This window comes from Lithobates pipiens, unplaced genomic scaffold (assembly GCF_037356315.1).
Source record: "Lithobates pipiens isolate NorthernLeopardFrog02 unplaced genomic scaffold, aLitPip1_a1.2 Scaffold_16, whole genome shotgun sequence".
In the NCBI taxonomy this organism is placed as follows: Eukaryota; Metazoa; Chordata; class Amphibia; order Anura; family Ranidae; genus Lithobates; species Lithobates pipiens.
In genome coordinates, this window is record NW_027507748.1 from 558,098,148 (window position 1) to 558,125,761 (window position 27,614).

General features: G+C 44.7%; 1 protein-coding gene across 1 annotated transcript in view; it reads left to right on the top strand.

Annotated features, from left to right (window-relative positions):
* The first annotated feature begins 969 nt into the window (after positions 1-969).
* The window catches only part of SHMT2 (serine hydroxymethyltransferase 2), a 171,629-nt gene continuing 144,984 nt past the window's right edge, over positions 970-27,614 (top strand). Inside the window, exon 1 of the mRNA XM_077483572.1 lies at positions 970-1,133. Coding sequence (XP_077339698.1) covers positions 1,101-1,133 — 33 coding nt within the window. The 5' untranslated portion in view covers positions 970-1,100. The remainder of the gene's footprint in view (positions 1,134-27,614) is intronic.

Genomic DNA, 27,614 nt, shown 5'->3' on the forward strand with positions numbered 1-27,614 from the left:
CTTAGTGTTTTTGTGGGGGGATTTTTTGCTGACACACGATGCTCATACATCTTGGGGTGAGGGAGGGTAGGGTTGCCACCTGTCTGGGATACACCCGGACAGTCCAGGTTTTGAATCATGTATCCGGGTTTTAGGTGGACTGAAACCCGGACACATTATTCAGACCGGGCTGTGGCTCTCCAAGTAACCAAGATAATAACACAAATCTGTCCTGGAGCTGCAGGTGGTGGTCTGGGGGCAGGTGCAGCATCACGGGGGGGGGGGGGGGGGGGAGACAGGAAGCTGATGTCAGCAAGAGCAATTTGGCCACTCCCACTGTTCGCTGGGCATACTATGCACACCCAAAGGTGTCCCAGGCTTCTAAAGTGTTGGGGCTTGGCTTTAAGGCTCCGTTCACATTTGAGTGATCCAAATCACAAGCAGAATTACTGCAATTTCAAAAAGCGTAAAATCGCGGGTCGCCATTCGCTCCCCGTCACTTCCAATGGCACCCCAATCGTTAAGTCCTTGTACTTCTTTTGAATGACAGGCTTCTCGTGATTATACTGCGATTGGGGGTGCCAATTGGAAGTGATGGAGAGCGCACGGCATCCTGCGATTTGCCACTATTTTAATCGTGGCGATTCTGCCTGTAAATCAGACAGCTCAGATGTGAATGGAGCCTATAAAAGGTTGGCCCCCTGGGGGGGACGCAGTTCGGCACCTTGGACTCTAGATGACTGTATCCGAGCACTACTTTCGGCGCAGCACAGCGAGTGGCAATCCACTGTGTCGCACCGTGCGCTCTGCGATTACACTGTATAAGGAAACAGTAAAATCCACCTAACTCAGCACATCATCGCTGCACTGATCTCAGCTGCATTACACCAACTGCTAGTTTGAACCAGAATAAAGTTGCACAAACTGTGTCCAGGCGTAGGGATTTGAGGGGGTAAGCTACACTTCCTAGGAGACAGCTCGGGCGCGGCGCATGCGCATATCCACATACAGCGACAGTAGCAGCGTGGCGGATTTATAGTGCGCATGCTCAGTCCCACGTGTTTCCCCGGTGCTGATCAGAGGTGTGCGGGAGGCCCGGGTGCTGTGCGATCCGTAGGACAATGTTATCGTTCTCTGTCCGCCGCTTGGCTCAGGTGAGTGACGTGTGTCAGCCGGGCGAGGGATGCTGGCGGCTCTCCGGTGTGTCTGGGTGATGGATCATTAACTAATTGCTGGGACATCTGTCACCCGGCACCGGACAGGGCTCAGCGACATGGACAGTCTTCTGTCACCGCGCATGTCATTACACGATCGGGATTGTTATACAATGTGCTGTATATACTACTATATAAACTACTGTACACTTCTAATGGACTGTATATGTGTGTGCACATGTCTATCACTGAGTGCAGGAATTACTGCAGGCTTATCAGGGGGTGACACTTGTCTCCTCCATACACACAGGACAATAATGTCTACTACATCACCTCCCATACATGGGAGAATCCACTTCTAGCAAAAAAATTAAAATACATTTGTTTTATATATATATATATATATATATATATATATATATATATATATATATATATATGTGTGTTTATATATTATATCATATATGTGTGTATAAAATATATGTACACACACAAATATATATATATATATATATATATATATATATATATATATATATATATATATTTTTTTTTTTTTTATTTATTATAATCTATATATCGTGTGTGTGTGTGTGAAATAGATGTCTGAGCGTTGCCAGTGGTTTAGACATTATTGGCTGTGTGTCGAGTTATTTTGAGGGGACTGCATGTACACTGTTATACACAGTTATACAAGCTGTACACTCACTACTTTACATTGTAGCAAAAAGTGTCATTTCTTCAGTGTTGTCACATGAAAAGATATAATAAAATATTTACACAAATGTGAGAGTTGTACTCACTTTTGTGAGATACTATGTGTGTGTGTGTATGTGTGTGTGTGTGTGTGTGTGTATATATATATATATATATATATATATATATATATATATATATATAATATATTTTAGCAGAGGCCCTATAGAATAAAATGGTGGGTGTTGCATTTTTTATTTTTATTTATGTCACGCTTGCAAAACTCAGTTGTTTTGGAAACAATGCACTTTACAGTGATATTAACCACTTGCTTACTGGGCACTTAAAGCGGGGTTCCACCCTAAAGTGGAACTTCCGCTGATCGGAACCCTCCCCCCCTCCGGTGTCCCAATTGGCACCTTACAGGGGGGTGGGGGGTGGAGATACCTGTCAAAGACAGGTATTTACACCCACTTCCGGGCATAGACTCCCATGGGAGTCTGTCTTTTCCTGTCCTGCCCCGCTGTCTGCTGGGACACACGGGTCCCAGTGACAGCGCGGACAATTCCTATTGCACTGCGCGACTCGCGCATGCGCAGTAGGGAACCGGGAAGTGAAGCCGATTCGCTTCACTTCCTGATTCCCTCACCTAGAATGGTGGCGGCAGCAGCCGAGAGCCGAGCGATCGATCGGCCTCGGCTGCCGGCATCGCTGGAACCCGGGACAGGTGAGTGTCCATTTATTAAAAGTCAGCAGTTGTAGTATTTATAGCAGCTGGTTTTTAATATTTTTTTTTTTTTAGGTGGAATCCCTCTTTAACCACTACAATACAGGGCACTTTCACCCCCTTCCTTCCCAGCCCAATTTTCAGCTTTCAGCGCTCTAGCGCTTTCAGTGACAATTGCGCGGTCATGCTACACTGTACCCAAATGAAATTGTTATCATTTTGTTCACACAAATAGAGCTTTATTTTGGTGTTATTTATTCACGACTCCGTTTTTTTTTTTTTTGCGATATAAGCGCAAAAATAGCGGAAATTTGGAAAAAAAACAATATTTTCTTTTTTCTATTTGAAAAGAAATCCAATAAAATCAAATTTTGTCATAAATTTAAGCCAAAATGTATTCTGCTACATGTTTTTGGTAAAAAAAATTCCGTTAAGTGTATAATAATTGGTTTGTGTGATCACGGACATATGTACGCAAATGATCATGTACATATGTGTGCAGGTGATCACGTACATATGTGTGCAGATAATCATTGGGACATGTGATTTTAGTGGGACATATGTGGGGGACATGTTTTTATTATTAGGGACATATGTTTTGGGGACATGTGTGTTTTGGGGACATATGTGGGGACTGTGTTTGTACTGTGTGGTGTGTTGTGTGTTTACACTACACTGATGATCAGTGAGTAAAAAGCTGTAAAAAGCAGCCCATACTCACTGATCATCAGCCGGCTGCAGCGTTCTGCTCTCCTCTCCTCAGCGGTGACTTCCGTGTGAGGAGAGGAGAGCCGATTGCCTAGCAACCGGCTGTTTGTTTACATCACATGACGGCCGTGATTGGACACGGCCGTCATGTGATCAGGAGGGCCAATCACAGAGCCCTCCTGCCGATCTGAGATGTGCCGTGTCCGGGTGACACGAGCACATCGGGATCGCGCCGCTGCGCGAGCGCGCGCGCGATCCCGCTACTCCTGAAGGACGTTCCTGAACGGCCTATCGGGAGTAGACGGCTCCCACCCGGCCGTATATATGCATTGGCCGGGTGGGAAGTGGTTAAACACCCTTCCTACCCAGACCAATTTTCAGCTTTCGGTGCTCTCACACTTTGAATGACAATTACTCAGTCATGCAACACTGTACCCAAATGAATTTTTTGTCCTTTTTTTCCCACAAATAGAGCTTTCTTTTGGTGGTATTTGATCACCTCTGGGGTTTTTATTTTTTGCGCTATAAATGAAAAAAGACTGAAAATTTTGAAAAAAAAACGCATATTTCTTTGTTTCTGTGACAAAATTATGCAAATTATTAATTTTTCTTCATACATTTTGGCCACAATTTATACTGCTACATATCTTTGGCAAAAATAACCCAAATTAGTGGATATTATTTAGTCTTTGTGAAAGTTAGAGAGTCTACAAACTGTGGTGCGAATCATACAAAATTGATCACATCTGATGTACTGGTGCCTATCTCATTTCTTGTGACCCGAACAAGTTGGGAAAGTACAAATACCCCCCAAATGACCCCTTTTTGGAAAGTAGACATTCCAAGGTATTTAGTAGGAGGCATGGTGAGCTTTCTGATGTCATTTTTTTCCCACAATTCTTTGCAAAATTAAGATTTTTAAAAAAAAAAAATTTCCACAAAATTGTAATAGGTTATTTTTCTCACATGGCATGTGTATACCACAAATGAAACCCCCCCAAAAAATCAACTTCAAAGTATTCTGATCACCAAAAACGGTGTATCCCAATACTGTATATTTTTAAAAAACCGACGCAATTGGTAGCCGAGTAAACAGGAAGTGACTTTGTGACGCGCTTCCACGTTTACATCCAGGAGACTGGAATGAGGTGCGGCGAGGGGGGGGGACCTCCCCTCCTGCTCCTCTGGGATAACAATCGAGCGGCTTTTAGCCACATCGGTTGTTAACCCCCCAGAAAGCCGATTGCCCGCTCTAAACAATGGTACTGGGATGATGCCTGCAGCTGCGGGCATCATCCCAGTATAACCCCCGAAAGCCGAGTACGCACATCTGCGTACGCTCGGCGGGAAGGGGTTAAGGACAGCTCTTTCGACTTGCAACCGTTTTATCCAACCTTGCAATACTGTCAACAAATCCCATTTTGGCAGAATTTTGAATGGAATGAGCCTAGTCCTGGCTAACCCCTTAAAGAATCTGCTAACTAGCGGGTCTAACGCCAGGGGTTGCTCCAAAAAAAACAAAAAACGGAGAAGGCCGATACCTGAACTTTCAATGTACTAATGGCCAGTCCTTGGTCTGCGCCGTCTCCAAAACAGCTGGAATGTCTGCAGACACCTTCTTGGTGAACGGAGAACTTTCCAAGATTTAATGTAAATTGCTTGGATTACATTCTTTCTACTGGAAAGAATTGTATTTACCACCCTGTCTGAGAGCCCCTTTATTTTATTTCTGGGTCTGTATTTTTGGCAGCATGAGGGGAGGATCTGGAAAACCAAAGCCTCTTCGGCCAATACGGGACCATAAGGATCATTGTGGTGCGCTCTTGAACAAACTTTCTCAGGCCCAGGGGAATGCATTTGAACGGGGGGAAGGGGTAGCATAGGCAAAATGCCCACTTCTGGGCCAAGGCATCTATCCCCTTGGCCCCACTTCTCTTTCCAATGAGCAGTACACTAGAACCTTGGCGTTTGACTTGTTGGCAAACAAGTCCACCTCTGGAAGGCCCCATTTCTCTGCCACTAGCTGGAAGACTTTCCTGTTCAGTGACCATTTTGATTTGTACACATGGTGTTGGCTCAAAGTTCACCAGATGATTGTCCACTGCCTTTTTAGATGGACTGCAGCTATTGACCTGAGTTTCCTCTCAGTCCAAGAGAAGGAAGGCAGAAAACAAGGACATGCTGCTTACACACACACACACACACACACACACACACACACACACACACACACACACACACACACACACACACACTTGTTGGCAAAAGGTGTGTGTGCACCTTCACCAACACCTATGTGCAACCACACCAACTGCTGACCAGTTTCACAAGACTCTTTAGCCTCCGTCCTGTCTCACCAAGGGGGGAAGGGTGAAGACGTACCTAGTACTAAGCCTCTCTACCCCCCCCCCCCCCTCTTAGCCCTGTAGGCCAAAACTACCCCAGTGTCTGCCTACCTGAGGTGGGCCGGCACTGCTGCCAGTTGGCTCTGCTGGGTCCATGCTGTCCTTCTGGAGCATCGCCAGTGCCATCGGTGGACCAGGACCGTGTGCTTGCCGTGGCTGGTTTAAAATAAACCACCATGGCTCTGACATCCACTCTCACCGCGCGAAAGTGATATGCCGGAAGTCCCCACCCTCCTCCTGCGTTCCACAGGCTGGAACTCGAGGCCTACGCCCTCTCCCCGCTGGACTTGCCAGGATACCACAGTATCCAGCCCAGCAGATTGCTGTGAGATCCATGCAGGGAGTGACAGCCCTCCCTGGGCTACCTATGGAGGACGGTGCCGGTACCAGCTTCCAGCAAGCCTGACCAGGGGACTTGGATGCCTGCTATCCCTGTAAAAAGGTACCTAGAGACCTCCTTCCCCCGCTCCTTAGGCAGCCCTAACTAGGCTCAGGGAATGGGGAGCTCCATCCAGCCTCCTCCTTTAGTGGAGCAAACGCAAAGACTGTGGAAGAGGGATGGGAGCTGCCCTTTATGGATTTAATTGGTTCCTGCCTTCGGAGGTGGAGTCTTTCTCTCTAGTCTTGTCCTGGACAGTCTAGAGAAAAGAGGTCCCTCGCCAACACCAGGACTGTCTTTTTTTGGATGATGTTCTTTGCCCATTTTGATTGGCATGCAAGGCGATTTAACCCCCATACTCACCCAGGTACTTTACTGGTACCATTTCCACCATTGGGGACCACTACTTCTTTGCATTGCCTACCGGGCCAATTTTGACGCTTCTCTCATATATCTAAAAATCTGTGTTTTAATTGCTAGAAAATTTAGAACCCCCAAATAATTATATAAAAAAAATTCCCTGCAAAGGCCCTGGAGAATAAAATAGCGATTGTTGCTTTTAGGGAAAAAATACACATTAACCACTTTCAGACCGGACCAATTTGCTGGTCAAAGACCAGACCACTTTTTGCGATTCGGCACTGCGTCGCTTTAACTGACAATTGCGCGGTCGTGCGACGTGGCTCCCAAACAAAATTAACGTCCTTTTTTTCCCACAAATAGAGCTTTCTTTTGGTGGTATTTGATCACCCCTGCGGTTTTTATTTTTTGCGCTATAAACAAAAATGTAGCGATAATTTTGAAAAAAACGCATTATTTTTTACTTTTTGTAATAATAAATATCCCCCAAAAATATATCAAAAAACATTTTTTTCCCTCAGTTTAGGCCGATACGTATTCTTCTACATATTTTTGGTAAAAAAATCGCAATAAGCGATTATTGATTGGTTTGCGCAAAAGTTATAGCGTTTACAAAATAGGGATAGTTTTATAGCATTTTTATTAATAATTTTTTTTTTTTTTTTTTTACTAGTAATGGCGGCGATCTGCGATTTTTATTGTGACTGCGACATTGTGGGGGACCCATCGGACATTTTTGACACATTTTTGGGACCATTGTCATTTATACAGTAATCACTGCTATATAAATGCAGTGATTCCTGTGTAAATGACACTGGCAGTGAAAGGGTTAACCAGTGGGTGGCAGTGTAGGGGTTAAGTGTTCCTAGGGGTGTGTTACTAACTGTGGGGGGGTTGGGCTTTCATTTAGTGTACACTGATCTCTGCTCCAATCACATGGAGCAGAGATCAGCGTCACTAGTTGCTAGGCAGAATGGAAAAATTTTGTTTATACAGCATTTCCTCCATTCGGCCGCTCCGTGAGACGATTGCGGGGATGCCTGCGGCGATCGAGTCTGCGGGTCCCGCGACCGGACTCACGGGGGTCCCGACCAGCGCGGGAGCGCGCCGCCGGCGGCGCGCTCCCGATGGCACGGCGGCAACGAATATTGGACGTACATGTACGCCAATATGCCTGCCCGTGCCATTCTGTCGACGTACATCGTCGTGCGCTGGTCGGGAAGTGGTTAATGAACTTTAGTAAACACAATATGCAATTTTTATGGTAAAATATAAGAGGATACACAGAGTAAATAGATGCCAAACATGTCACACTTTTTAAGATGGCTCACACTTATGAAATGGTGACAAACGACAGTGCTTTAAAAGCCTTTTTCAGGTTACAAGTTTAGATTGGCACAAAAGGTCTGGTGCTAGAATCTCTGAAGTTTGTGGTACCTTACATGTGTGGTGTAATCACTGTTTACATATGTGCTCAGGACCAAATGGTGCATTCGCCACTGTGTTGGGGAAAATGCATAAAAAATCTATTTATTATACTTTGGACTCCAATGCAGCCAGTCAGAAACGGATCGGTCTCATTGGTTGCTTCAATGTCCACTAAGGGCCAAAACCGGAAATGATGACGTAGTCTTCACTTCCAGGTTCTGATGTCACACAGTGGGGGGGAACCACTTCTGTGCCTCTCATTGTGAGTCCGGAGCTGGATGCTGCTGGCTGCATCGTTACTGGGCTTCCCGATTGCTTGGGAGAGCCCGATAAAGGCGGCGGGTGTGACCCCCTTCTGCCACCTATAAAAGTATGCCAGTGGCTGCTTAGCCGCTCAGATTACTTTTACTTGAAAGAGAATTGTCAGCACTAAAAACTGATACCAGGATCATGGTTGTAACATCAACCAGGATTCTGGTATAACGGCTTCCCACTGCGAGGTGTATATATACAGTGCCTTGCGAAAGTATTCGGCCCCCTTGAACTTTTCAACCTTTTGCCACATTTCAGGCTTCAAACATCGATATAAAATTTAAATTTTTTGTGAAGAATCACCAACAAGTGGGGACACAATTGTGAAGTGGAACGAAATCTATTGGATATTTTAAACTTTTTTAGCAAATAAAAAACTGAAAAGTGGTGCGTGCAAAATTATTCGGCCCCTTTACTTTCAGTGCAGCAAACTCACTCCAGAAGTTCAGCGAGGATCTCTGAATGATCCAATGTTGTCCTAAATGACTGATGGTGATAAATAGAATCCACCTGTGTGTAATCAAGTCTCTGTATAAATGCACCTGCTCTGTGATAGTCTCAGGGTTCTGTTGAAAGCGCAGAGAGCATCATGAAGACCAAGGAACACACCAGGCAGGTCCGTAATACTGTTGTGGAGAAGTTTAAAGCTGGATTTGGATACAAAAAGATTTCCCAAGCTTTTAACATCCCAAGGAGCACTGTGCAAGCGATCATTTTGAAATGGAAGGAGTATCAGACCACTGCAAATCTACCAAGACCTGGCCGTCCATCTAAACTTTCAGCTCAGACAAGGAGAAGACTGATCAGAGATGCAGCCAAGAGGCCCATGATCACTCTGGATGAACTGCAGAGAACTACAGCTGAGGTGGGAGAGTCTGTCCATAGGACAACAATCAGTCGTAGACTGCACAAATCTGGCCTTTATGGAAGAGTGGCAAGAAGAAAGCCATTTCTCAAAGATATCCATAAAAAGTCTCATCTAAAGTTTGCCACAAGCCACCTGGGAGACACACCAAACATGTGGAAGAAGGTGCTCTGGTCAGATGAAACCAAAATCGAACTTTTTGCCCACAATGCAAAACGATATGTTTGGCGTAAAAGCAACACAGCTCATCACCCTCAACACACCATCCCCACTGTCAAACATGGTGGTGGCAGCATCATGGTTTGGGCCTGCTTTTCTTCAGCAGGGACACGGAAGATGGTTAAAATTGAGGGGAAGATGGATGCAGCCAAACACAGGACCATTCTGGATGAAAACCTGTTGGAGTCTGCAAAAGACCTGAAACTGGGACGGAGATTTATCTTCCAACAAGACAATCATTCCAAACATACAGCAAAATCTACAAAGGAATGGTTCACAAATAAAAGTATCCAGGTGTTAGAATGGCCAAGTCAAAGTCCAGACCTGAATCCAATCGAGAATCTGTGGAAAGAGCTGAAAACTGCTGTTCACAAATTCTCCCCATCCAACCTCACTGAGCTCCAGCTGTTTTGCAAGGAAGAATGGGCAAGAATTTCAGTCTCTCGATGTGCAAAACTGATAGAGACATACCCCAAGCGACTTGCAGCTGTAATCGCAGCAAAAGGTGGCTCTACAAAGTATTAACACAAGGGGGCCGAATAATTTTGCACGCCCCACTTTTCATTTTTTTTATTAGTTTAAAAAAGTTTCAAAAATCCAATAGCTTTCGTTCCACTTCACAATTGTGTCCCACTTGTTGGTGATTCTTCACAAAAAATAAATTTTTTTATATCTTTATGTTTGAAGCCTGAAATGTGGCAAAAGGTTGAAAAGTTCAAGGGGGCCGAATACTTTCGCAAGGCACTGTACTGTGGCCAGTAGGGAAACTGTTAATGAATACAATTTTACACACACACACACACACACACACACACACACACACACACACACACACACACACACATCCCTGCTGTCTCTGAGGGAAGAGGGGCGGGCTCCGCTGAATTGCATAGTGCCGCAATCTCCTGTGCACCTGGCGCTTTGTCACTCAGCCACGCCTCCTGGTCCCACATTGGGCCACTGTTCTGCCTATCATATGAGCAGGGCCAGGAGGCGTGGCTGTGAATGACGGAGTGCCAGGTACCCAGGAAATCGCGGCTCTGTAATTCAGCGGCACTCGCTCCTCTTCTCTGAGACAGCAGGGATAATCCAACACTGGTGAGGCTACAATGATGGGAAAGGTGAGGCTGCATTGTTGGTCAATTTATAGGCTGCAGATGGGCACTGAACAGGGTGCATTCATGAGCTGTGAAATTTTACTTCAAAGTCCTTTATGGAAAAACACTTGCATTTTAATTAAACTTCCCTCCTAAAATTGGGTGTGTGCGTGTTATACACCGACAAATGATTTCAAAAAATTTTTTCTCAAGTCATCTTCCAGGACGGCACACCTGAGAGATGAGAGGCTCCTCCCTACAGGAAACACAATCAATCGACAGCTGTTTTAAGTCCCCACCCTTCCCCTTGATCCTCAGTTTTTGATTGTGTTTCTCCCTACACAGCGAAACTGTTTGTTTTTTTCCAAATGACCCGAAGCCTGGGGCTGGTGGTCTCCCCCTGGGAGCCAGACCACAAGCCTGGGAAGCCTCTGGGTCTGGTAGGATATTCTTGTCCTTCCTGGGGGGTTCCCCTATCTTTTCCTCAGGGCGGGCAGCAGAAATTGGAAGAGCCCCCCTGAGAGCTGAAGGACCCTGGGTACAGTGGTGTACCCAGAACTTCAGGGGCCATTATCCTGTCTCCCCCCTCCTTACCTGTACAGGTGGCTGTTCAGACGGGGGTGCTGGCCATCGGTTCTTTCCAGGGGGCTTGTCCCCGACTCCTGGGTCCCCGGTAGCTCGCGTGGGCTGCCGGAGAGGGCGTGGCAACAAGCACCCGCGTCATTTTCAAACTTCGGGAAAATGGCAGCGGCGTTCTTACCCAGGAGGGAAGGCTGAGAGTCAGTAGGAGCAGGCGCCCACATCCTCCTTTCTCTAGAGCGAGGAGGCACCAGTTTACTACGGTGGATGTCTGCCTTAACCACCTCAGATATGAAGATGGGAATGAGGAATGGAAGGCATTGCCCCCCCCCCCCCCCATGTATATAGACTGACTTCCCTATGGGGACAGCAGTTGGGGGGGGGGGAGCACTTTGGCGGCTATCCTCCTTGCGTGTGGACCATAAGGATGGAAAAGCAAGCCCGCTGGCTGTGGCAAAAAGAGGAAGACGACAACGGTGAGTACTTTACTTTCCTTTTGCCGTGGGAATTTAGCTGCAAAATCCCCAATTCCAGCCAGAGGGTTCCTGGGCATTTGAGATCTCACCTGGGGTCTGGATTCAAATAGCCCTTAAGCTTCTGCTAAAAACACCAGCCGCAGCTCCCTCTTACATCAGAGAAGCTGTATGGTGGACAGGTGGTGCAGAGGAACGAGTGTGCCTAAACCACTTCAGATGAGAAAGAGGTAGGTAGGCCATTGCTCCCCCTTCCCCGTGTATATACTGACTGGTGCAGTGCAGAACCTGGGGTCGGGATACAAATAGCGCAGACGCCACTGCTAAAACCACCAGCCACAGCTCCCTCTTACAGCAGAGACACTGTGGTTATCGCAGCAGTAGGTTGCCAGCCTCTCCCTACATGCCCAGTTGTGGTACATTTAGTAGGGATGAATATAGCGTACAGAGGGGACCTGGTAGATACAAAGTTACTTACAGGCCAGGTATACCACTGAACAGGTTATTAATTGGGCAGTGGTTGGTGGATTCAGAAGCTCCCCTGGTCAGCAGGTGCACTAGGTTACCGGCCCTATTAGCCCAGCTGCTAGGAATCTGAAGTTGCTTCACAATGTTCAAAAGCTGACCTAACATTCAAGGATGGGCAGAGACCAAGCTACTGTGTGGCACAGTAGGGGTTCCCTTGTCACAGATCCTCCTTTTGGGGGTTGCCTGCTATAGTTAACTTTCATAAGCTCCAACCTCCCACTCCACCTTTACACTGTGTTTATATTATAGTGTAGGAGGTAAGAAGAAACTTTTTTTATTGGTTTGGGCTACAATCCACGCAGTGGCAGATCTAAAGGCGATTCACCATAGATCGCTCCCTACATCCTTTTAATTGAGGATTTTCTGTGCAAACCTATGCAAGAGCTACATAATTAATTATTTGAAGCCTGCAAATAGCTATTTACCTCCCAGGCTAAACTGGTAACCACCTCTTCTAGAGAGGTCTTAAATTGGTCTCTAGGGTTGGGCTCATTGGAGACTTTAGTTGCTAATCAGCACCACCTGGATATGTGCTGGCTAGCGTTTGCTCAGTCTATGGAGGTAAGGTAGGACAACAACTACTACTAATAGTAGGGTGTCCAACCATTTTAGGATCTGTTCCTTCTCTGGTGGTGAAGGTTTAGTATCTACAGCCCAGGCTATGCCTATGAAATAAATTGCCTGTTGGTTATTTCATAAAGGGATAGACCATGACTCCTCATTGGCTGCACACCAGTAGACCTCAGTAGTGAAGGTTTGTGCTTGCTGGGATGTTTTTGTGGCACAGCAGAAATACACATTGAGATTTGTGACATCTCTGCTTATAAGGTCTATATTGCTGTACATCAGAAGTGCACTGCACTGAAGCTTGTTTGCTGTCCTTTATATACTAAAGGTACTGCTTTGTTTGGCTACAGATCAGAAAAATACAACAGTGAAGGTGGTCTGTACTTTCTGGTTTTGTGTTGCACAGCAGAAATGCACATCATTGTGTCTGGTGACATCTCTGCTCATAATGGTTATATTGTTGCACATCAGACATACACAAGATTGAGGTCTGTCTGTGGGGCTTTGTGTCCTGTTTTACTGCCTTGTTGGTTACTTATCAGAAAGGCAGCAGTGAAGTCTGATGGTCCTGATTTGCGTGGCGCTGTGCTGATTCAGACAGTGCTATTAACAGCAATGGCTGCCGAGTTTAAACATGCGATTTGACATGTTGAGTCGCATGACAAATCATTTCAATATGGATGTGCTATCTCTATTCATAGTGTTTTATTGTTGCACATCAGATTTATACAGCATTAAGGTCTGTGAGGTTTTGTGTCCTGTATTACTGCCTTATCAGAAAGGCAGCAGTGAAAATTGATGGTTCGAATTTGTTGGGCTACATAGTAGAAATACAAATTGAACCCCTGCCAGGTGTAGTACATATACTGCCTTTGGTAATCCGTGTAGCACCACAAAGTGGTGTTGTGCTGATTTTAGCCATGCGATTTGACATGTTGAGTCGCAAGGCCAAATCGCTTCAATATGCATGTGCTATCTCTATTCAGAATTGTTATATTGTTGCACATCAGACATACACAGGATTGAAGGTTGTCTGTCCTCTATGCCTTGCATATACTGCCTTATTGGCTGCATATCAGAAAGGACACAGCAGTGAAGATTGCTTGTCTTTTTCTGATTTTGTTTTTGCTGCTCAGCTGAGAGACACATTGAGGATGGTGGCCTCTCTGCTCAGTATTGGTATATTGCTACACATCAGACATACACAAAGATTGAATGTTTGTGTCCTGTATGTCCTATATTTACTGCCTTATCGTTTGTATATCAGGCTAAGCAGTGTTTCTCATGGATCTACCTTTCTGCATCTTAGGGATACACAGCAGGGGTTTGTTGGCTGCAATCCTCCAGGGAGTCACAGCATTGGGGACCCCTTACTTGTTCGACCTGAAAATTGCTATTTGTTTTTTTTTTCCCTGCGACCTGTGTAATCTTGAGGTCTGTGGATCCAGGAATCAGGGACTGCTGGTGTCGCACAGACACAAATGGTACCCATTGGAAGCCATAGTATATGACTTCTCATGCGTCTTGCAGTCCCAAGTCGCAGGTTGGGTCGCACGGGTGTGGGAACCCTAAACTTATCTGTCCCTTCTGATTGAGGTTTTGCTACACAGCAGGAATACTCATCATGGCGTTATTGTTTTATTTTGCAGCAGACCAGAAAGATTGCAGCTGTAAAGGCTGTCTGTCTTTTTCCTCAGTGTCTGCTTTTATGTTGTTGCACAGCAGAAATACTCAAGATTGAAGCTTGTTGGTGCTTTCTGTTTCAGAAAAACACAATGCTGCAGGTTGCTTGTGTCCTTTCTCAGTGTTGGTTCTATCTGAACTACACTACAGAAGTGCATGACAGAAAGGATTGTCTTGTGTTCCATATTTTTCCCTGTGGCATAGCAGAAATGCACAACACGGGAGTTGGTGTTCATATTAATCTTATAACTGTGGTGGTTTGTCAGAAATACACAACATAGAAGTTTGGGTCTTTCTGTCTTTATAGCCTTGTTTTGCTGTACATAGGTAAAGCACAACAGTAAAGGGGGTTCCTGTCCTTTCCGTATTTATATATCAGTTATGACCTAGCTAGCTGCACTAAAGAAATACGCAGCATTTAGGGTTTGCTTGAGTCTTAATGTTTTTACGTCTTGGCAGCACATCAGAAAACCAGACTATGAGGACTGTTTGTCTACGTTGAGGTTCAGATTTGGGTCTCTTCCCATATTTGATATATTGGTTTAGCTAGTCACACTCAGGCACACAACATTGTTGTCTATGCTTGTGTCCTTTCTGTCTAAATCTATTGTGCCGTGCCCACAATCTATGATCATTTTATTTGTGATATTATTAATGCATGTATCACCTTTTTGTATTTCAGCCTTCTTTTCCATGGAGGGGCCAGGAGTTCGGGCTGCAGCTGCCACATGTCAGAAAACCTTGACCACTTGCATTCAGGGATGCCAGAACCATTTCCTAGGGTTGAAGCCCTGTAGGGTTATGGGACACTGGAGGAAGGGGATAATGAATCGCCCTGTTTAGTAAGAACTTGGAGAGCTCTGTTCAGAGGAGTATTAGGGCCTGAGGATGAAGTATAAAGATGTATACCCGATCGAATAGGTTTCGGCTCGGTGCATGGCCTTCATTTTGCCCTTTTAGCAAAACTAGACATAGCAATATGGGTAGTCTACTCCTGCTAGGGACTTTAATCTCCTGAAGAAGGCTCTCAGGCGTAAGTAAGGACATAGATTGGGCGTGCCTTAAACCCAGGGTTCAAGCTTCTGTTAATCTATTTCCCTTAAGTAGGCTTCCCTTTAGTCTTTTGCTGACATAAAGATAAAAAGGAAGCAGTTTTATTTCCCTCAACAGGATAGTGTTAAGACAGGCCCTCTTATTGATTAATGTAGTGTCCTTGTCTTACACAGGTCTCTTATTTATCTTTTTAGTGGTTCTAAGTAGCACCTACAGGCATAATAGGCCATGGTTGTTAGATGTGGAGATAGGCAACATTGCTAACCTACAAGTTTAACATGTTTTCTGATTCCATTTTTAAGAGCCCATTTCACCTAGATACTGCATCTGAAGCGGAAAAGGCAGGAACATCTGTGGAGCAGACCTGCAGATCAGCCGCATGATCCAGCTAAGATGCCTTCATCAAGCATATGAGCGTATGGAGTGGAGGTAAAGCTCACTGCAGAGCCAAGGTTCGCCAAGAGGGTTTTGCAGTGGCCCCACCCTAAGGTAGGCCTGAGGTACTTGTTTATCCTCTCAGGTGTGCCGTCCTGGAAGATGACTTGAGAAAAGTACCAGTTACTTACCGGTAACTGTCTTTCTGGGAAATCTTCCAGGACGGCAGGCCTACTTCCCGCCCGTTGGAGGAGGGAAAATTCTAGAACACTAGAAGGTGAGTACCTATGAGGAATGATTTCCCTTGTGAACCTGGTTCAGGAGTTACTTCTCTACAAACTGAGGATCAAGGGGAAGGGTGGGGACTTAAAACAGCTGTCGATTGATTGTGTTTCCTGTAGGGAGGAGCCTCTCATCTCTCAGGTGTGCCGTCCTGGAAGATTTCCCAGAAAGACAGTTACCGGTAAGTAACTGGTACTTTTTTTGGTAAAATATGAAAAATTATGTTACGCCAATTAAATGCCCAACATGTTGTCATATTTAAAATTGCACACGGTCATGGTACGTAAAAAATCGACATAGACGATCCTTTAAAAATGTCTACAGGTTACTAGACTGTTCCATTTAAAACCAAAGTTTGATCACTCTTTATTCCTATCAAAAGGAATGTAAACATTCCAATTTCCTTGTGCTAAAAATAAGCAGTGACAAGTCCTCCTCTATGGAGAAATGGGGGGTCATTCGAACCCCAAATCTCTCCTCTACAATGTAAAACATTGGATCGAAAAACAAAACGTTGATCTAATACTTTAAAAAAAAAAAATGGCTTTGTTTACATTGGGCAGGAACTGATGTCATGATGTTGCTCTGGTCCTCCTAGACCATAGAGATGAGCGGAGGTCATCTTTCCTCCGCTCATCTGTTACCAGCTACCGCAACCGCTGGATCAGTTCTCAGGGCTACCGATCACCCAGATAAGCCCGAGAACCACGGTGACTCCTGCAGTTTCTAAAAGCGATCCAGTGGGAATCTGCATCATTTTCTTTTATAATAAGCCTGTTAAGAGTCAATTTTATATCAAAAGCAGCATAACTATGCCAGGTCAAAGAGGATGAATACCAAATTCTGTAATAATTGGTGTGAATGATCATAGAGTGCATAGAGTTCTGCAAGGTACAGTGGTGGCCAATGGAGGAGGGTGCAGGTATGGTGTCAGCCAGTGGAGAATGATGGTGTGATGTTAATGAGCTGTAATGAACTCCAGACTCAGTGGAGAGAATGACAGAATGGGGAAGTTGTACTAAACACAGTGCCACCCTTCTTCCCCAAAAATTCACAAGTTAACCTGGCAAATCATCAGATTTCAATTTTTATGTCCATAGATAAAAACTACAGACCAGATCGATAAACCCTTAGATCTTATGCACACTGGGGCTTTTGTAAATGTTTTTCCCCAGCAAAGTCGCGCTCTTGGAAACACGATTGGACGTTTTATTTCATTGGACAGAATATTCATTTTCTCTTAGCATTGAAATTAAAAACAAAAATGCTCAAGTACTAAATGCACCTAGCACTTAATGACACATTTTGCCCACATCAGGTGTTTTTTTTTTTTTTTTTTTCTGCCAAAATGCTCTTCTCTTGAACAGGAAATTTTTTTTTTTTTTTTTTTTTTTAATGCCTACAAGTTCCTACAGAGGCCTATGAGTACATTGACACATAGGCCAACATGGAGGGGTGTTTAGAAACCCAAAAATGTCTGTAAAACTGGTTTGTGTGTGTTTTTATTTTTTATATTTTTTTTTTTTGCTCAAGTGTTCATGTGGCCGTAAAAAAAAAAAAAAAAAAAAAAAAAAAGACACAGGCAGCTCAAGACACAAAGCAGAGGCATCAAAACTCGTATAACTTAGGTTAGCAGGATAGCCTAAACTTTCTGTTTGTAAATAGTTTGAAGCAATACACATTCTGATTTATTTATTTATTTTTTTAAACCTGAGATCGAACGGCAAAGACCTACACTCTACATAATATCCATAAAACCTGCTATGATAAAGTCGCATTTGTGACAAGTAATCACACAAAAATATGTAAGACCAAAGGATCAGAGAGACACCAAACATGTTAACACTCAGCTCAACAAATTCAATCGAAAAACTGTTGGCCAAACAGTGCCTGCAGCCTGCTGATTAGAGATGTGCTTGCAAGATTAGAGATGGGCTCGGTCGTGTTCGAAGCCCCACATGCCAAATCCCGCCTGGAAGCCGACACTGCATAGGGCTAACTGCAGACAGTGAGCCGTTTTTCAATCACTGTAGCTGCAAATTGGGAAATGCCTCATTGCCTGTAATTAGCCGTGTGCAGTGTTGGCTTCCTGGCGGGATCGGGCATGAAGGGGTTTCGAACACGCTCAAGGCCATCTCTGCTGATCAGCTGCAGTCACTTTTCAGGTATTCGGGCAGCCACGGGCCCAGGCTGTCAGAATACACTAGCTGGCAGGGAAGAGTCATCAATGTTGTTTTCATATGTGATTTCCTTCATTCAGAACACTGGTCAGGAGAAATCAAATTGTATATAGCGTACTAAAGGCTATATTCAGATCTGTGTGGTATTTTAACCACTTACAGACCGGACCATTTTGCTGGTCAAAGACCAGACCACTTTTTGCGATTCGGCACTGCGTCGCTTTAACTGACAATTGCGCGGTCGTGCGACGTGGCTCCCAAACAAAATTGATGTACTTTTTTTTCCCCCCCACAAATAGAGCTTTCTTTTGGTGGTATTTGATCACCTCTGCGGTTTTTATTTTTTGCGCTATAAACAAAAATAGAGCGACAATTTTGAAAAAAACGCATTATTGTTTACTTTTTGTTATAATATCCCCCCAAAATATATAAAAAACATTTTTTTTTCCCTCAGTTTAGGCCAATTCGTATTCGTCTACATCAGGGCTCGACAAAACCCGGTCGCCAGGTCGCATTGGCGACTAGAAATAGCGACCTCGCGCCTGGGGCAGCACAGCTGGGGGTATCCTGTGTCTGTGGACCCCCCCAGCGTGATCGCGTCGGGCCGTTCCGCCGGCGGCCGAAAATTTAGGCCGCGGCTTTGAGGCCTTCTGCGGTCCTATGATTCCTTATGGAATCTGGCGCCCTCTTGTGGTCGCCGTTGGTATGACAAACCAGCAATGTTAATGAAGATTCCTCTGCCTGTATTATATTACCTGCCTCTTCTTCCCTTTATTTAGAACCCCCTAAACATTATATATATTTTTTATTCTAACACCCTAGAGAATAAAATGGTGGTTGTTGCAATACTGTCTGTCACACCGTATTTGTGCAGCGGACTTACAAGCGCACTTTTGTTGGGAAAAATAATTTAGTTAATAAAAAAATAAGACAACAGTAAAGTTAGCCCAATTATTTTTTATATTGTGAAAGATAATGTTACGCCGAGTAAATTGATACCCAACATGTCACGCTTCAAAATTGCACCCGCTCATGGAATGGCGACAAACTTTTACCCTTTAAAATCTCCATAGGCGACGTTTAAAAAAATTCTACAGGTTGCACGTTTTGAGTTACAGAGGAGGTCTGGGGTAGAATTATTGCTCTCGCTCTACCGATCACGGCGCTACCTCCTATGTGTGGTTCGAACACCGATTTTTATATGTGGGCAGGACAGGGCGCGTTTAAAAATTATTATTTTTTCTGCTTTATTTTAACTTTTTTTTTTTCCACTGTTCTTTTAAAAAAAATGTTGTGTCACTTTTATTCTTATTACAAGGAATGTAAAAATCCCTTGTAATAGAAAAAGCATGACAGGTCCTCTTAAATATGAGATCTGGGGTCAGAGAGACCTCACATCTCATATTTACACTAAAATGCAATTGAAAAAAAAATTGTCATTTGAAAAAAATAAAATGTCCCTCTAAGAGCTATGGGCAATGACTTGGAGACGGGGGGCGGCGACGGCGCTGCTATCTTCCCCTCACTCGTCTCCATGTCAGGCCAGGGACAGGTCCGGATCGTCGTCACGGACCTGGCTCCTAACTTTTTAAGCTGGCTCCTAGATTCCAAGCAAATTTGTCAACCCCTGGTCTACATATTTTTGGTAAAAAAAAATCGCAATAAGCGATTATTGATTGGTTTGCACAAAAGTTAAAGCGTTTACAAAATAGGGATAGTTTTATGGCATTTTTATTAATAATTTTTTATTATTATTTTTTTTACTAGTAATGGCAGCGATTTTTATTGTGACTGCGACATTGTGGCGGACACATTGGACATTTTTGACACATTTTTGGGACCATTGTCATTTCTACAGTAATCACTGCTATATAAATGCAGTGATTCCTGTGTAAATGACACTGGCAGTGTAGGGGTTAAGTGTTCCTAGGGGTGTGTTACTGTGGGGGGAGGTTGGGCTTTCATTTAGTGAACACTGATCTCTGCTCCAATCACATAGAGCAGAGATCAGCGTCACTAGTTGCTAGGCAGAATGGAGAAATGCTGTTTACATGGCATTTCCTCCATTCAGCTGTCCCGTGAGACGATCGCGGGTATGCCCGTGGCGATAGAGTCTGCGGGACCCGCGACCGGACTCACGGGGGTCCCGACCGGTGGCGCGCTCGCGATGGCAGGGCGGCATTGAAGATTGGACATACCTGTACGGCAATATGCCTGCCCGTGCCATTCTGCCGACGTACATCGGCGTGCGCTGGTCGGGAACCGGTTAATGTGCTGCGTTTATTAACAAAAGAGTTTTTGAGATTAACATTTCCATGTATTTTTTTTGTTTTGTTTTTTTTTCTTTCTTCCAGCTCAATATACACTGTTTGCCTATTCCTGACATTTGTGAGATGCTGGGAATGTAGTCTAATGCTAGAACTCTGATGTACATGTAAGGAAATGATTCAGGACAGCTGCACTTCTAAAAATCCTTTTATTGAAGCTTCATATGACAAGTGGTTGACAGATGGAGCAGGGGACAAAAAGGTAGACTGCTTCCCAATGGTGGAAGAGGAGATGTGCTGGGAGACCCATGAATAAATGGTAGCGTGGTGCATGGAGTGGCAATGGATAAACTGTCAGAACTAGGATAAACACAGAGGACAATAGAATTCTAATAGTATTAGGGGCTAGCATTTTCAGTAGCAGATTATAAGAATTTGCTTTAAAGAGTAAGTAAACCCTGATGAGTTTACTTCCTCTTTCATTCCCTGCAAAGGCAAAGCATAATGGACTACTATGCATCGCATAGTAGCCCATTATGTGCCACTTACCTGACACAGGAGCCAGCGAAGTCGCCGCTGTCCCCTGTAGTCTGCCGCATCCATCTTGTTGGTGGGGTCTCGCAGCTCCGCCGCTGTCAATCGCCGAAGCCGCGATGACGTCATTCCCGCGTATGCGCACGGGAGTCGACACGCACGGCAGCTCCATTCTTGGAAATGCCGCGCTCAGTGCGCCTGCGCACCGCTGTCTACGGCGCATGCTCCGTAGACAGCGGTGCCCATTTTCGGGCAAATATCTCCTAAACCATATAGGTTTAGGAGATATTGCTTGGACCTACAGGTAAGCCTTAATCTAGGCTTACCTGTAGGTCAAAGTGGTTTGTAAGGGTTTACAACCACTTTAAAGGATAACTCTATTGCATTAGGCCGATTGTTCCAACTAAATGATGGCAGTGCAGGGACATGCGAGACCACAAATCTTGTAAATGGAGGTCCACAGTTTGGGGGAAAAACTGCTATGAACTAAAGCTGAACAAACCCCTGGAACTTAACCATTGCTTGTAAATTGATGATTTTTTTTATTATTTTATTTTTTTTGATTTTTACCATTTCAGCTTGGCCTGGGAGAATAATAGAGTGTAAATGGTAAAGAATATTTGATTTGGGCACAAATCTCTTGGATCAGGGTTCTGGCGCCCAAAAAGTTGTTGCATTGTGTATAGATGTTAAAAATTTTGTATGGATTTATTTTGGTTATGACAGTTTAGGCATGTGAAGTGTTAATAGAAGAACTCCATTCAGTGTTAATAACTGTACTGGTTTTTACAATACATCTTTCACTGAGATAATAGGACTCATATGAGCATTTTGCTTCTTGAGTTCCCAGATTAACTAGCTCTGATAGACTAAGATTTGTTTAAATCTCAGAAGGCCATGTAAAATGACCTCGACTTAGTATGTGAAAAACAACAACCCTTTATGGGGGAAAAAAGACTTGCTTGTTTTAATGCTGACCTCATGCATTCAATCTGCGTCCATTTTTTTTTCTTTATGATGGTTGGCACCCTCCTGATACACTTGGCACACATTTTAAAGCTGGAGGAGGTTCCAATAGAAAATGCCAACTTAAAAAAAAAAAAAAAAGTTGTCATTTTCTAGCCTAGAGTTTTTGTTTGTCACGTTTTTTGATACAATCATTCTGTGTGCCTGCAAACTACATTTGCCAGCAACTGTTAGGAGAAATGTATTGGGTCATTGCTTTTAGAAGTGTTTCTGTGTAGCAATGTCCATCAGTAAATTGGGCCATAAATGGATATCTCCCCCCCCCCCCCCCCCATTTTTTTTATTTTTTTTCAGTCCAGCGGGCTGAGAGGCGCTGTATTATGACAGCGGGACTCTCTGCTGTCAGAATACACTAATCAGTGGCTGCAGCAGGTTTATCAGCTGCAGTAGCTGATAGAGAAACTTTCCAACAAGCCTGTCAAGCTGGAGGAGCCACACAATAATCGAAATTCAGCCGCTTCCTGCTGAACAGTCTGTTTCGATACATCTATGGCCAGTTTTTGCCTAGGGGGTGTGGAAAATAATGTATTCTATGCATCGCGATGCAGCCTTAAACGATTCTGCATTAATACGGAGAATGGCTATATTGCGATTGCGTTATTAGTCCCTGTCAGAGTCTTTCTCCATGCCTAAATGTCACAGCGGGAGATGCTTACACATGGGCTTGTAATTGAAACGCAGCATGGCCTCTGTAGCAAAGTCCCATCTCCTAGACAGGCTTCTATGATAGACGGAACACTGGTCCAGTGCCGAGAAATTGAATCAGTGTGACATGTATCATAGGAGCCAGTCTGGGTGTCGAGACTTTATTGACAGCGGCCGCCCCGGGCAATTTTAAATACAAGCTCTGTGTCACAGCAGGAGTTGCCCTCTGTCTGTATGATCTGAGGACTGATGAGGCTGCACTGATGAAATGGCAATAATGGGCACTGTTGGTCACATATAAGACTGCTTTCACGCTGATGCGCTAAAGTGGCAAAAATAGCACCTACAAAGCACCCTGAAACAGCTGCTGCTGTGTCTCCAGTGTGAAAGCCACGAGGGCTTTCACACTGGAGCGGTGCGCTTTCAAGGCGGTCAAAAAAGTCCTGCAAGCCGCATCTTTGGAGCGGCTTCCTAAATCGCCCCTTCCCATTGAAAACAATGGGGCAGGTCTGCAAACCCACCTGCAAAGCGCCGCTTTTCTGACGGTTTTAACCCTTTTTGCCGCTAGCGGGGGTTAAAACTTCCCCATTAGTGGCCGCATAGCGCCGCTAAAACAACAATCGCTGCTAAATATAGCGCCGCTTTACCGCCAGCACCCGCAACGCCCCAGTGTGAAAGTAACCTAAGGCTGCACTGATGAAGCTCCACTGATGGGTTTTTGATGAAAACCATGGCAGTAATCGTGATGCATCACAGAATCCAATTGAATAATTGACAGGATAATCAAATCGTGAGGCTAGTGAAGATGTGTACCTCTAGTTTTAACCCAGTTTTGTCTAAATGGGCACGCACTCCCACCAAGGACCCCATCTTACAAGACAGTGGTGGTTTGATGACTCAAAGCATCGTTTACTGTAAACTACATGTGGGCAGGTAGTCAACAAGCCAAAAGAACTGGTCATGATAATGGGAAACTGTACAGTAGATTATGTATTTAGGCCACAAACCAAGCATTTTATCAGTGAAACATTTTGGCAATTTTAAAGCTCATTTTCAGTATGGCTGGAGATGTGCTTAGCAAAGTATATTTTACTTCTGCGCCTGGAGTTCTGCTTTAAATATATACTTTCTGCACTCTTTTTACATCTGCATCTGTCCCGAGCACAGGGGTTAATAATAATCACCATATGTGAATGGTAGAAACAGCAGAATTGGTATAATATTATGTGCTAGAGTAAGTGGCTGGAAATAGGTTTATTATGGTGTTTTCAGAGACATGCCACGCTCGGCTGACTTTATAGCCCAATTTTGTCGGCTTTCTCCCTTGCAGCTGTGTACGTGTGTCTGCACATCTCTTGCATAAAAGTCATTTTACAGCAGCCACAGCTGGCTAGCCCCAGTGTAACTGGATTGAGTGTGGGTTTTTTTTCTTATTATCTGGAAGCGTTGGACCTTGATTGTAACCACACTGTTTGGGAGGGAGGAATAGCAGAAGAGACATTTGCACCAAGTCATTGAGCTGAAGAAGTAAACACAGGACTTGCTATTATTCTTTGGACTTGAACTCTCATGGATCAAGCGGAGAGATTTGCTGATTGTGGACGTGCTCTGTTTACTGAGCCGTTCTGTCAATAAATGGCTATCAGCGAGCTCGAGTGTAACCTAAAGAGACCATGTGACTGGGTGGCACACGTTCGGTTTTATGGGAATGTGTGTCTTTCTCCAATCTGTGGATACTTTTGAAGGTGATGGCTAAACCTTTTCACTTTAACTCCATGGTAAATTGATATTTCAGTTTTGGGAGGGCGTTTTCATGTATTGTATAATTTCTATTTCTCTTCCCAGAAAACAATCGTAAAGGTGCCCCCCTTTCACAAGTGAGTTTCCCCCTTGCTTATTCTACATCATAGTGAATTTTGATTGCAAATAGTTTGTACTAGTGTATGGCCAACTTTATTTTCTGCAACGTGGTGTCAATTAGACAAAAAACATTTTTTTTTTTTTGTAGGGAGATCATCCTAGTGCATACTGCAAGATAAACATGAAGGCATCATCTACAAACTTTCCAAACAAATGGCCAGTATACTAGGTTTTTTTTTTCCCAATCGTCTTTCAGGACAGCCACCTGAGACCTTGGCTCCTCCCCTCTTTAGGAAACACCTGTGTCAGCTTAATAAATTTCCTCCTCCCCTGCTGCTTCTCAGTTTTTTGCGTTTCCTCCACAGGGGGGACACCTAGGAAACCCAGAGGTCCTGAAAAGCAGTAGAGGCTGCTAGGACAAGCAGACTGACCTTCTTTTGCTGCCCCCGCATCGCTAAACGCAGTTAGAGGTTGACGGGGGGAGCCGGTCCAAGCGCCGAGGGTGGTGCAGGGAGGTACACGCCGGCCATCTCAGCCCTTTAGCACCGCTGTGTATTTGAATGGCGGTGCCAGTGGCGGGTGACGTCATGTCGGCGGAGGGGGCGTGTGCTTCCGTGATCGTGGCTTCTGGTTTCCGAACGGCGAAACATGAATTGGCGCCAGGCAAGGCCATGGAAAGGTAAGGGAAACCTGGGGTGCATCTCCCCCTGCCTAAGACCGCTAGCTACCCCCCCACCCTCCCCCATCAAGGGTACATGGGCAAAAGGGTGAAAGAATAAGGGGGGTCGGTAGGGTCCCTCCGGTGTCAGAGGGTGGGTCATGGGGTCCCTGGTGAGGGTAACCCACATGATTTATATTGCTCACCTGCATTGGTAGGAGGCTGCAGTTTTAATTGTGGGTTTTTTCTTGTGTCATTTCAGAAATCAGATAAAAACAAAGCCCTCCCATAATTCAAAGAGGAGATGCCCTTCTTGTAAAAATGCTCTTAAAGATTCCTTAAAGCTTTATGTAAGGAATGTATTAATAAATTAGTGCAAGAACATTCCACTGAGCAAAGCAATGCTCTAGCGGCATCTGTCAAAGAACTATCCAGTACCTTTTGAATCTTTTAAAACCTTTTTTGAAGGTTTTCAGATCCCACAACAGTAGACTGCTCCTCCACCAGTGCAACTGTCGCTACCAAAGACACAAGCGCTTCCCTCCACTAGTGCAGGTCCTTCAGTAGCCCCTAGGGAGGAGGCAGAGGACGAGCCTGATGGCGCAGCGTCTGGCTCCCAGGAATCCGAAGGGGAGGCACTGGAAGGTGATTCCAGGAAAACCTCCTTATACAAGCTCACATTAGATGAGGTAGATCAGCTTTTGGGAGCCATTTATACCACACTAGGTATAAAAGCAGAAAAGAAACCCTTATCCCTGCATGATCAGATGTATGAGGGCTTAGGGGAGCAGAAAAATAATTTTCCTGTGCACGAGGTCTTAATAGAGGCAATTAAGAGAGCCATTTTTTTTCTAAAGTCTTGAGGCGGTTTCCATTCTCTGATGATGAGCCAGCAGTATGGAAACAAATCCCCTAAATTAGATGCGGCCTTCTCGCAAGTGTCCCGACATACGGATTTAGCCTTTGAGGACATGGGGGGTCTTATCCGAGCCAATGGATAAGAGAATGGACTCTCTTTTTAAAGAAGCCTTGGGACTCCACCCTAGACAGCCTGAAGCCTGCAATGGCAATTACGGTAGTGGCCAGGAATATTGAATTATGGTTGAACTGTATCCAGGCACATATAGAGGAAGGTACTGCAAAGGAGCAGATTCTGTACTCTTTTTCCCACTCTTTTAAGGGGCATTGCCTATATTGCAGATGCATTGGCAGAACTGGTACGCATGGCAGCCAGATCTTCGGCTCTAGCCAACTCTACCAGACCGGCTCTATGGCTAAAGACATGGCAGGGGGACTGCACATCCAAGGCCAAATTATGTGGGATCCGTTTACAGGGGACCTGTTGTTCGGGCCAGGTTTAGAAAAGGTTCTGGACCGCACAGCAGACAAAAAGAAAGCGTTTTCCCTCAAGCGTAAAGCACCTTGGGGTCAACCTCAACAAAATAAAAAGAGAGAGGGGATAGAGCCCGTTTTTCAACACCCAATGCGGACAATCAGAGGAAGCCTTGGGTCCAGAAGGGGAAAAGCAAGGGAGGAGTGATTTTTCGTCGTCCTGAGCAAACCCGTAACAAACAATGAAATTATCTCAGTGGGAGGAAGACTGGGGGCCTTCATCTCACAATGGGAAAAAATATCCTCCAACCAGTTTATCTTGAGGACAATAAGGGAAGGTTACTGCCTAGAGTTCTCAAGATCGCCCCCAAGCAGACTGTTCACCACCAAACTGCCAAGAGACAGAGGGAAAGCCAGTGGGTTAATGAGTTCCATAAAAGACCTCAGGAAACAAGGTGTAATAGGCAAGGTACCAAGAGGAGAGGAAGGACAGGGCTTCTATTCCCACATTTTTGGGGTACAGAAACCTTCAGGGAAGGTCAGGCCAATCCTCAACCTCAAGCCTTTGAATCTTTCCATAACTTACAAAAGATTCAGAATGGATTCCATTTACTCAGTGAAGGCTCTGTTACCCCCAAACTGTTACATGGTTTCACTGGATCTAAAGGACGCGTACCTACATGTGCCAATACATCAGTCTTCAGAAGTTTCTAAGGCTAGCAATAGAAACTGGGAAAGAAACCATACACCTTCAATTCCAAGCTCTGCCCTTCGTCGGCCTTTCTTCTTCGCCCAGAATTTATACGAAGATCTTGGCGGAGGCCCTGGCACCATTACGTCTAAAGGTAGTTTTAGCAAAATCTCCCGGAAGGCTATTAGAAGACCTCAGATACACCAGGACATTCTTGGAGAGTCTAGGGTGGTTGGTAAATGTGGGAAAATCAAATCTACAACCCACGCAACAAATAAAGTATTTGGGATATGTAATAGACTCAGTACAACAAAGTCTTTCTACCCAAGGAAAAAAATAGAGAAAATTCAAAAAGAAATAGGATTGATGCAGACCAATCTGCCATGCTCAATAAGGAGTAATGTCATCCATAGGGTTGCTAACATCCGCAATCCCAGCGGTGCAGTGGGCAAGTCTGCATTTTCGCCCCTTACAGAGGTTCCTATTGAAAGTATGGGACCATAGGTAAGAGTCGCTGGATACGCAAGTGCTAATACCAGCAAAAATAAAAAA